Source organism: Cryptomeria japonica, chromosome 5 (genome assembly GCF_030272615.1).
Source record: "Cryptomeria japonica chromosome 5, Sugi_1.0, whole genome shotgun sequence".
NCBI classification, from domain to species: Eukaryota; Viridiplantae; Streptophyta; class Pinopsida; order Cupressales; family Cupressaceae; genus Cryptomeria; species Cryptomeria japonica.
Genome location: NC_081409.1, coordinates 140,287,684 through 140,299,266, shown reverse-complemented (window position 1 = coordinate 140,299,266; position 11,583 = coordinate 140,287,684). Strand labels below are relative to the sequence as shown.

Sequence of the window (11,583 nt, the reverse complement as noted above, 5' to 3'; positions counted from 1 at the left end):
TATTGTTGATATTGGATGGTCACTATCTAACTAACAATTCAAATAGGCAACAAAAGCATAATTCAAAAGTGTAGGCATGACTCTTTAGGCATCAAACTATGTAACCTCATGCTTGACCCTGTCCCTCTTTATAGGATAACATCTAGATCCAAATGCCACAAATATTTTCTTGCACACTGATTAGGTTGCAACTTTATATCTCTATAGTGGCTCTCTCCTACGCTAATGATATACAGTTCACCAATCCTTCCCTCAATACCATAATGACTTGATTAATAATAGATAAAAATTGCATAAACCACCCAACATGTGTATGATATTTTACTATCTAAGCTTCTAGGATGAATGATACACCTTGAGTTAAGTGGTGTATAATATGAGAGACACTGATAACTCACTTGATTATATTCCCACATGACTACAATTTTGTTTAGCCACATGCTAATAAATAATAGCAAAACATGACAATTTTAAATGTAATATCATAACTACCTTACCTAGATCATTAGCCTAGCATTCTAAACATCTACTACAAGGGAGTGATTTCTAGTATCCCAAAGATCAAATCTGCCAATAATAGGTGTGACAATAGACACATTAAGAAGATAAAAAGAGGCGTTGAAGTCACTAAAAAGACTCACATGAGCAAGAACCATTTACAATACCAAATTAACCTTCCACACAAGAGAGAAATAATGAAAATTTAACAATGCCAACATTGATACAATAGTATCAATCAAATGAAATTGATTGTAGATAGAGGACCCTTGTATATATAGGGGTAAGACATTGGACGCCTTGGGACTATGAAAAGTATCATGATTTCATGATGAGACACAAAAGGTAAATAGGTCTTAATTAAACTTAGCTAAGTATGCATAGGACCTAAAAAGAAAACTTGTTAGGGAATAACCCTATTCACACCAACAAGAGAGTAGCTCAATAGTTGTGCAATGTGCATTATAGTCACCACATATAATATTACTAAAGTAATAAGAAAACTTGTGATAAATTTTGTAAAGATAATTGTTTTAGTGATTTATTTTTTAGTATGAATATATTTATATAACATTAAGCCAATATTTTTTCTACTTTACTTTGATCCATATCCCAAAGGTGTGGCCACTAAATCTCACAACCATACAAAAGGGTGGGTGATTGATGAGTGAAATAGATGGATCTTCATTTGAAAGTCCCAAAATTGAACCTTAAAGCATGAATTTTCAAGGATGGTAAGTTATGAAACATATCCCTTTCAAGACTCTTGTCTCAACAATAGTAGTTAGGCAAAACGTGAACCAAAGAAGAGGACCCCTAGGTAGAAACATATGAAGAAGCAATATCAACCTTCTCATCTCTGTAATTAAGAATCGCCTCAAGTGCATTCTTTTTGGAAATATTAAAAGCCATAATGTTTTTTCCCAAGCTTACTTGATAGTTATCACAAAACGAGGCTAGAATATCAATTTTTCTCTAGAGACACCTCATTGAGTGATACATCAAGATAATGTCCTATAGTAATAAGAGAATAGCAATAGAAACTTTGAAGGGTAAACAATCCTCTCTATAATTACCTAGTATATTTGATATGATTTCCTTTAGTTTGTTGATGTAGAGCCCAAAATTTGTAGAAGAGAGTGGGCAACCCTATTTAATACAAGTGTATTATTTTGAACATTCATTGTTTCACTAAATGGTGTTCGTGTCTTGCCAATAATAGATTCATAGAGTGTCATCACTAGAAAATTTCCAAAGGTGGAAATTGCAAAGCCTTAAGCTTATCCACAAGCAAGTGCCATGGGATACGTCAAATGTCATGGCAAAATTCTACAAAACAACAATTAACTCTACTTGTTAGCTTTAGCCTTGTTAGTGATAGTTGTTAAGGTGATGATGTGATTTGCGGTATGATGTTTTTTCATAAATCTTGCTTATCCTTTGTCTCCCAACTTCTTTGCCACTGCCGAGATATGAATGTCTAATATTGTGACAAACATCTTAATCAAGGTGTAGCTGACTGTAATAATATGATAGTCACTTTTGTCATTTTAATCTCTACATTTATGAATAAGGCGAACGATATCAGATGTATAAAAATGTGGAAACCATAAATAACTATAAAACTAAAAATGTCCAAACAATTAATCTTTGAGATTCTCATCATCTTAAACTTCATCAAGTCTGAGCTTAACCCAAAAAAAAATAACTAACAACTTTCAAGTTGACTCAAATCGTCAATTTAGAACATTATATAAATTAGAGGCCTAATCAGACAAGATACGGTATTGCACCTATTAATTTTTGGGGGGGAGGAATACTTTCCAAAACAATTTGACGGTAAACGAAGTTGATTTAGTATATTTTTTAATAAATAAATAATAACGTAATCTTGAATAAAATAAAAATAAAAATTATTTGAAGGCCGTCAAGCTTAGTCAGATTGTAAAGTTTTATAATCAATTGCACGTTATTGAGCACTAAAAGTGGAGTTTTAAAATGAGAAGTGATGATTGTATTTATGTTTATACTCGAGGAAGATTTTGTTGCTTTAAACTGTACTCCAGCTTGCCTCCATTTTCTTATACATATACTTTCAAAATCTTGATTAGATAAAAGATAATCTTCTTTCTAAGTTTGCTTACTGATTTGGGTCTCCTTTTTTTATTTTAATTCATTAAATAACAGGTTGATTATCCATAATTGAAAGACTAATCATTGAGATAACATGATGATCAACTGCAACTTTTTGTTTTATAATAATTTAAAGATGAATCAATATAAAATTTGTTGATTAGTGCACATTTTTTCCTTGTGTGCTGTCATCTATTCCTTGATGCACTGTCACAGAATTAAATCCATAAAAAGCGAATAAATTTGGCATTGTGAACACTGAATTCTAGCTTTAGAATATCGGGAATCAATGTACGTTTCTACTGCATGTGTTGAATATGTATGGTATTAAAAAACTTTTTGGATTGCAATAATGGAAACATGATTCTCTTGCAGTTGCATAATTTATGGGGTTTAAAAAAAATAAAAATAGCAGTAGGTGTATGATGATGTAATGGATAGCATCAGGAGACATGGCAGATTTGCTGATTGGGAGTCAATGCATGTATCTGCAAATCTTAAGTTAATGTTATATCGGAATAACCGTGATGAATCCAGCTCTTTAGATTCCATAATGTCTTTTTTTTATGCCACTTCACCGTGACAATTGTGACAGTCCACCGACTGAATTGTCGAGCTTGTAAAATGTCTATAAATTTCCTACCTTATAACACAAAGTTAAGGGCTTGTGTTGCATTTTTTCCTACCATAATGTATTTCTTTACCATTTAATCTCTGACTGTAAAGTTGAGCAGTTGCTTCCATTTGTCTTAACTTCATGAGAGCTTACAATTTATACCTCAAAATCGATATTGGGTTGTTCAGATTAGCCATGCCTGCTTCTGTTTGAAGTTATTTGTTTCCATCTATTGAAAGACATGGTTGTCTTCTGATCCACTACACAAGTTGAGTGCAGAATTCACCATGGCTTTCAATTTATTGGGGCCATCCAAAATATCATGCTTTATGCATTCCATCATTTCCTCGCCCGCATATTACATTCACCCACTTCAGCAGGTGCATTTTTAAGAAGAGAGGTCCTTTGGCTTAGATCTTGGGTTCTATGAAGCTCCCATAAACTCACCCCTGAACCAAGGCCTTATCGACAGAGCATAGAACAAAAAAGTTAGCAGAGATGAGGTCAATAGGCACTGTGGCATCACCATTATGCCATTTTTGTACCACAATAGAAAGGGATTGATGGTAAACAGTCAAGGGATAGAAGAGTAAGCAGGGGTCTGAGAAATAGAAGGATAGATAGTAAATTCAAAATTTGGGGGGATAATGTTTAGAAGCCTATGAATACGTATGTTTACTGAAGTGACCACATGACCATAGGTCATTTTGAATAGCCCATATCCTGACAATTGCAACTAAGGTGCTTTGCTAGTTCACCTGTAGATTCTTTCGAGTAGAATTTACTGTATTGTTCTCCTTGAGGCAAAACATCTACTGGGTAGAATGGATGCTAATAATTTGGATCCAGAAAAAGGCCATGCAGCCACTTCACATTCTCAAGAAGAAGCATTGTATACTTTTGGAAGGAAATCGGATGCAATGGATGCAGATGGCCGTGCTTATAATTCCTCCCCTGTTCTTACTGGTAGGAAGTCTTCCTCATCTTGTCTAAGTGGAAACTTTCCAAATGGAAGCCCTAGGAAGAGAAGCGAGACATGGTATAGGGAAGATAACGAGGAGATTCATATTAGCAGGACTTCTAGTTTTGACACTCAAAGGTTGTCTTTTTCAATTGGAGGACCAGTTCAGGTCCCTGAAGGAAACTTGGGCAAGCTTGTGAATGATGGTATATGTTTGTGCTACATACCAGCAGTTGTTTTATCAAAATCTTAGTCAGACATTTAATAGAAGCTGATTTACTTTTCCTTTCATTTTTATATATCTTTTCAACAGTGGAGGCAGGAAGAAATGAAGTTGAAGGAGATTTCCGTATATATATTGATGACAGTGATAAGGAGGGAAAGAGGAATCAACCTTCACCTATCTTCTTAAAGGTCCATCTTGTTCCAATCTTGTAAATAGAATGCTCTGATTAAATTATGGGGTTTTTAAACTTTCTTTTCAAAGACAGTAAGATTTGCTATCTGGTTTCAAATGGTCTAATCAGTTTGAACTTGGACTGTAGTACAGTTTGTAGATGTAAAATACAAAGTGGTACTTTCTCAAACAGCTTCATGGAAAAGCCTATGGGGAATAGAGAAGGCACCTTCAGTAGAGAAAGAAATCTTGCATGGTATCAGTGGTTCAGTTAGCCCAGGGGAATTCTTAGCAATGATGGGACCTTCTGGAAGTGGCAAGACTACACTACTGAGCTTGCTAGGCGGAAGAAACCACCAACATATGACAGGAGAAGTCACTTACAATGAACTCCCGTTTCACAAATCTTTGAAAAGAAGGTTTGGACATGTTTCTAGTTCCTGGTATTCATATTACATTTTTTAATAAATAATATTGGGACCCAAATTTTTAATGATAAAAGTCTATTGTTCACATGAATTAGCTCTTCATTGTTTGTAAATTGAAGCATTTTTTATGAGCCACTGTACCGCAGGTAATGTCGCTTAGTAAAATCCTCATTTAAGTTGAAACTCCAAAACTTAAAAGAGAAAGGAAAAAAGATCTTATTAGGTGAGATCCTACATTTCTGAAAGAACTTTAAAAGAACAATATAAGATTTCCAAAGTTTTATAGCCTGCCTTAGCCTCCAAACTGTATTTGACCTTTGCATTATTTTTGGTAAGGCTTGGAATGCAGGGGAAGAGTAAAACAAGTAGATGCGAGCAGCTTGTCTTTTTAAGGCATGTGAAGCTCTTAATAATTATACCAAGAGTAAACATCAATGTTGATGCAATACTACTATGCCATTAAGATCCTTTCACACCCATCTGATCCACAATCACATCTGGTTGCATATAAGTCTAAAGTTTGAATCTTTAAGTCCACTTTCTTTTATCTTCCAATCTTCAATTTAACCTTTTTAGATAGATATATGCCTGCTGATACTGTTTTTTTTTTCCTCAGTTTTCCTCACATGAAACTTTCGCTGCCATGATTATGGTTAAAAAGATATTTGTTGAGAAATATAGGACAAAGAAGTTCAATTATACATCAAACTTCCAAAATAAGGAGGAATTATGGATTTTTGTTTCCCATTTTATAATTCATTACATAGTAAATCATAGTATGGATTTTTCCATCTTATTTTAATTCGTTGCATTGTAAAACATACATTTGGTATTGAAACACTGACCATCAGTTTGTTTTATAATTATTTTTGTCGTTTGATGAACATCTAGTTTTAGTGTTTGGAACAAGTACAAAAATTCTGGGTAGAAAAAGCTCTCATTTGTTTCAAAACGATGTCTGTCCTTTGTAAACAGAATAGGATTTGTTACTCAAGATGATGTGCTCTATCCTCACCTGACGGTGAGTGAAACTCTCATGTATGCTGCTTTACTAATGCTTCCCAAAGATCTAACCAAGCAGCAGAAGATTGAAAGAGTTGAGCAAGTGATCCAAGACCTCAGATTGGAAAGGTATAATTTGTTGCAGTGTTGGTTTTGCAATTATCTTGAATTTGATGATAAAAAATAACCTTAGCAATGAAGAGAATTTAATTTGAGGGTTCGTATTCAAAATTGAATCTTGAAAATGGGTAATGGCACAATTTCAGGTGTAGAGACACCATGGTAGGAAGTCACTTTCTTAGGGGTGTATCTGGAGGTGAGAGGAAAAGGGTGTGCATAGGACATGAGCTTCTGATGGATCCACCCCTGATCCTGCTGGATGAACCTACCTCTGGGTTGGATTCTACAACAGCTCTCCGAACAATACAGATATTGAAAAGCATAGCCCTGGTTTGTTCTATCTCATGCATTGATATCTTCCTTGAGTTCAAATCACATACTAGAAGTGAGAAGTAATTGCTTTTTGATTTTGTTTACAGAAAGGGCGAACTGTGGTTACAACAATCCATCAGCCATCAAGCAGAGTATTCCATGTCTTTGACAAGCTTATTCTTCTCTCCGAAGGCCATCTCCTCTATTTTGGAAAGGCCTCTTCGTCCATAGATTATTTCTCATGTCTTGGTTTCAACTCTCAAATTGCAATGAATCCTGCAGATTTTCTATTAGACCTTTGCAGTGGGAACATGGAAGATATTTCCATGCCTCCGACATTAAAGCAGAAAACAGTTAAGACTAAAGATATAAGACAGGTACATATATATATTCTGGAATACTTCATTTTCCTGATGCATCTGTCATGGATTAAAATGAAAATAAAAGTTTATTTAATTAACACTAGTGGAATTAGCAGTATATGATAGATGCCTACAAATCAAGGCTAGGCAAGGTGGAAGTCACAAGTCCACCACGGATGCTGGCTGAAAATTTTGAGCAGTCTGAAGACAAAAGAGAATGGAGAACCACATGGTGGCAACAATTTTCTGTACTCATGATCAGAGGATTGAAAGAAAGACGCCATGAGTACCTCAGCTGGCTCAGATTCATCCAAGTTTCCTCCATATCTGTAATGGCAGGCTGCCTATGGTGGCAATCCAAGATCGATACAGAAAGAGACCTAATTGATCAGGTACTTAAACGATTGGCTTATTTATCAATTTAATTTTTAGGTGTGCATATAAGATTTAAACAATGACAGAGCAAGTTTCAGACTACAGTAAAAGGTCCATAATCCATGTTGATTTGATTTTATACTATTTTTATGATATAGCATGACTGGTATTGGAATATTTAGAAGAGATTAAATAGCTCAAAAGCTTGTTTAAATTAAAATTTAACAGTAAATATTAGCAGAGAAGGGGACACATAGTAATAATAAATCAGGAAAGTACCGAGCTTATCTTTTTGTACAACGCTTGTTAAGATCATTCCATTGAAAAGTGATTTTATCCATCATATAGACACAAGCAATTTTGTTCTTCTAGCAACACTAATTATTTTTCCTGAAAATTAAATTGCCATTTACTATTAGATTCTACAAAACCATTTGTAAGCAATCTATTGCTGGCAATGGGAGCTACGAGTCACAGAGCACTCCCACAAATAATGAACAAGAATCTTGGCATTGAAATATGCCACCTAAATTTAGTCATTGCTTTTCCAGATTTGAAACTGATCTCAATGGCATTAAGTATATTAACAAATAAGACACAGTATGTATATCTCTCTGATCAATACAAGATTTGTTTTATATTTTAAATTAAGTGAAGAAAATGGGACCTGAAACCTAATTTTGATGGTTTTCTGATTCTAAACAGGGGGGCCTGCTATTCTTCATCTCTATGTTTTGGGGTTACTTCCCTCTCTTCACAGCCATATTCACTTTCCCTCAAGAGAGAGCCCTCTTAATAAAAGAGCGTGGATCTGATATGTATCGTTTGAGCAGCTACTTCTTCGCTCGCACATTGGGTGATCTCCCCTTGGACCTTATCCTCACAGCTATTTTCATGGTGATTGTCTACTTCATGGCTCACTTGCGGATGTCCATTGCCATTTTCTGCTTAACATTGCTTGCCAATTTCTTGAACGTGATTACTTCTCAGGTATATAAATCTTGACACATGCTTACAAATTCATCATCATGGCAAATTGGAATTGGCTCTGCCTTCTTGGAACATAATCAATTGAACATGTTTGAACTGTTTCTTATAAGTATGCAAGCTGTAACCTTGGTTTACTGGATTTGAAATTCCACAAATAGGCTGAAAAGGTCTCGGAATTTGTATTCTCACTCTGATTTTTTTTTCTTATCAGGGTCTTGGTCTAGCAATAGGAGCAGCCATGATGGATGTGAAGAAAGCAACTACATTGGCTTCTGTTTTGGTTCTGGCGTTCATGATAGCTGGTGGCTACTTTGTGCAGGTATAATTGAATGCAAGAGCAGGATAGAATAGACTACTGTTATTTACTTTCTCCAAATATACTACAGGTTCTATGGTATAAAAATTTGCTATAGAAAAGATTTTTCTATCTTATATAACAGGTCTTCTCCTCTTTGTAGGAAGCATTACAGTAGACTATAGTGGTCATTAATAATACCAGTGTTTGTATCCATAAGAGGTTGCCATTTATTGACAATAGACCCATGGCTATCCAGTCAACTAAATCACAACTCATAAAGAAGAGTATTAAAAAAGTGTCTCCTTCCTATGAATTGCTTTTAATTGACTGGATAGACGTTACCTACTGTGAGGGATTTAACATCAATCCCCCACCAAATTGATCAGAGTGAGAATTATTATAAATTCTTAGCAGAAAGTTATAATTCTGTCCCTTCCCCACCCAACACACCTAAAAAGCGAGAAAAGACTATCCTCTGGTTTCTCTTATCCATTGTCTTGCTATATAATTTCTGAAATATGTGTAGGTAGCACATTATTCAAGGTGCTGACCATACATGCTGAATGGTTGCTTTGTTATGTGACATTGTGGTTAAATGGTTTTTAAGCAGATGATGAATATATTTCATAGGATTCAGAGGGATTTTATGTTGCAGCTGCAAGCTGACTCAGACTAAACCACTTTTTTCTTAAGTTCATCTAGGTTATAGCTCTTGTTACTAGAGACACTCTCTGCGACCACCACAGTTTGCAATCCTCTCATAGCTAAGAACACTCTTTACGATGGAAAAAACCGGAGCCCTATGACTAATAACAGCCAAATACTCTCATCTCTTCAGACCCATAAAGGATTTGCTCTAAACAAATAGCCCTTTATCTCTATTGACTAGTGTCCCAAAAGGAACACCATATCATATTCTATATCTATTTTCCACATTTATTGGAAATGAGCCTTCTGTAACAGGTTCAGTGCTTGTAGGTTAGAACTGCATTAGCAGGTAAAATGATTTTCATACAGCTTAAGAAAATGATAGAGAACAGGTGGAAACTTGTTTTTGCTAAAGCTTTTAAACAGTTATTCTTGTTGTTTCTGATTTTGATCGTGTATTTTTTTACATCAATGTTTTGGATTACATTATGTGATCTATCATCTTTCTACTTGTTGAACTTTCTTTCATCCTGAAAGATGAACTTTCTATTATCTTGATGATGGATTACAGTGTGATCCCAAACGTTGATACAAAAAAACTACACACAATCAAAACCAGAACAATAAGAATAACTATTTTAGATTGTAGGAAAGTAATACATTTAGCTTTTAAACAGGTTAAATAAACAGTTAAAAACCTTTTAGATCAGCTTGTAAACTTCTTTGACAATTCATTAATAATCTCCTGGTTTTACGCAGCATATCCCGGGGTTTATTAAATGGCTCAGGTATTGCTCGTTCCAGTATTACACCTTCAAGCTCTTGATGAAAGTTCAATACAATGACGATCAAGTCTATGATTGTGGCACATCTAGTGGATGCAAGCCCTTTTCATCTTCTCCTGCTTTCCATGGAGTAAAGCTTGGAGGAGGGGGTGAAGAGGTATGGGCAATGTTGATAATGGCACTGGGCTACAGAGTTCTTGCTTACATTGCACTAAGAAGACAGAAATTAAACTAGCAGTTTGTAGCATTTTACCTGACAGAATATCAGTCAGCAATTACAAATCAATTTCAGTCTCATTTGTGCACATATACCAATGCCAGGAAAAACCCACTATTAATGTCTCTCTACTCAAAACAAGGCAGAATGATACAGAACCTGGGTCTCTCTTAAGTTCATGAGACTCATTAATGCACCTATTTTGTGCATGCTTTTACTAAGCAATCGGTGCTCTGCATTTCATAATATGCCCACTATTGATGTATTCTAATGATGTAAATTTCCCAGTTTTTCCAGGTTCCACATTAATAATCCCTCAAGTTACAGTGGACAAAGTTGATCTCACTTAATGGTTTCTCTGACAATTTTGTCAATCCTCTGAAATAAGGATTAATATAAGAATTCCCAATACAGGTTTTTCTCTCTGACAATCTGCAAACTCGTGTACTAAATTTATAAGATCCTTATTGGATGAAAACTTCAGAATTGTTTACTTAATCTATCAGCTTTTCTGCATTCTACGGGATATAGTCAGATTTGTCTGGCAAAAGATTAATCACTCGCATATACTATTTCCGTGGACGTTTAAACATTTTCCAGGGACCCTCAGAAATATTAACCGGAACTATTTTATATTCACGGTGACACTGGAAAGCTGTGCCCAGCTCATAGGGGGAACGTACCAGATAAGATTCTATTAGTTAAAAAATGAAATTTAAATATTTTGTTTTGAGAGACCTTTAACTTGACACAACTAAAAATCATTTTAATACTTTTGGATTATTTTCTATTTTTAATTTTTTTCTAGTAAGGGAAAGGATCTAGTAGTTGAGCATGTACCAATTGTTGTGAGGGTTGTTGATACCTTTTGTTCCAAAAATTGAACAAATAAAATCTATTGTTTGAAACAAAAAATATCAATTTTTGTTAGGAAATGTACCAACAATTGTTAGGAAATGTACCAATAGTTGTTAAGAAATGTACTAATATTGTAAAAAGTAACCAATCAAGTGATGCCATGTCAGTTGCACAACTATTGGGGTCTCTTTTGCACGCCTATTGGTCTCACTTGTTGGGGGGGCTGTTTTGGACACCTTGGCAAAAAGCATGCTAATGTGGCATCATATTTGATGATGTGGCCCTGAAACCTTAGTTATAAGCAAGGGACTTGCCAAGTAAGTTGTTGTAAACAAATCAGAGTGATTTGAAATTTCCAAGTAGGATTTTGAGAAGCGCGAAGTTAGGGTGCACAACTACTGGGTCCTTTCCCCTAGTTGTATTGATTATGATGATAAGATTAAGAGATTGTGATATTGATAGTATGTAAATATGGTAATTGAATTTAGAGGAAGAAGGTTTTATAAGAGATTTTTAAAGTGGAAATATGTGTTTATATTATGCAGATATGTAGTGGAGAATTTTTTTTTTTTAATATATTTTT

The 11,583-nt window shown here is 34.8% G+C and overlaps 1 protein-coding gene across 1 annotated transcript; it reads left to right on the top strand.

The window, feature by feature from the left end:
- The first annotated feature begins 2,993 nt into the window (after positions 1–2,993).
- On the top strand, positions 2,994–10,573 carry LOC131028468 (ABC transporter G family member 22). Its single transcript, XM_057958754.2, has 10 exons — positions 2,994–4,414; positions 4,522–4,622; positions 4,759–5,024; positions 6,009–6,164; positions 6,302–6,485; positions 6,575–6,844; positions 6,946–7,221; positions 7,910–8,194; positions 8,406–8,513; positions 9,900–10,573. The coding sequence occupies exons 1-10, from the start codon at positions 4,072–4,074 to the stop codon at positions 10,158–10,160; spliced, it is 2,250 nt and encodes a 749-aa protein (XP_057814737.2). The 5' UTR covers positions 2,994–4,071; the 3' UTR covers positions 10,161–10,573.
- The last annotated feature ends 1,010 nt before the right edge of the window (positions 10,574–11,583 follow it).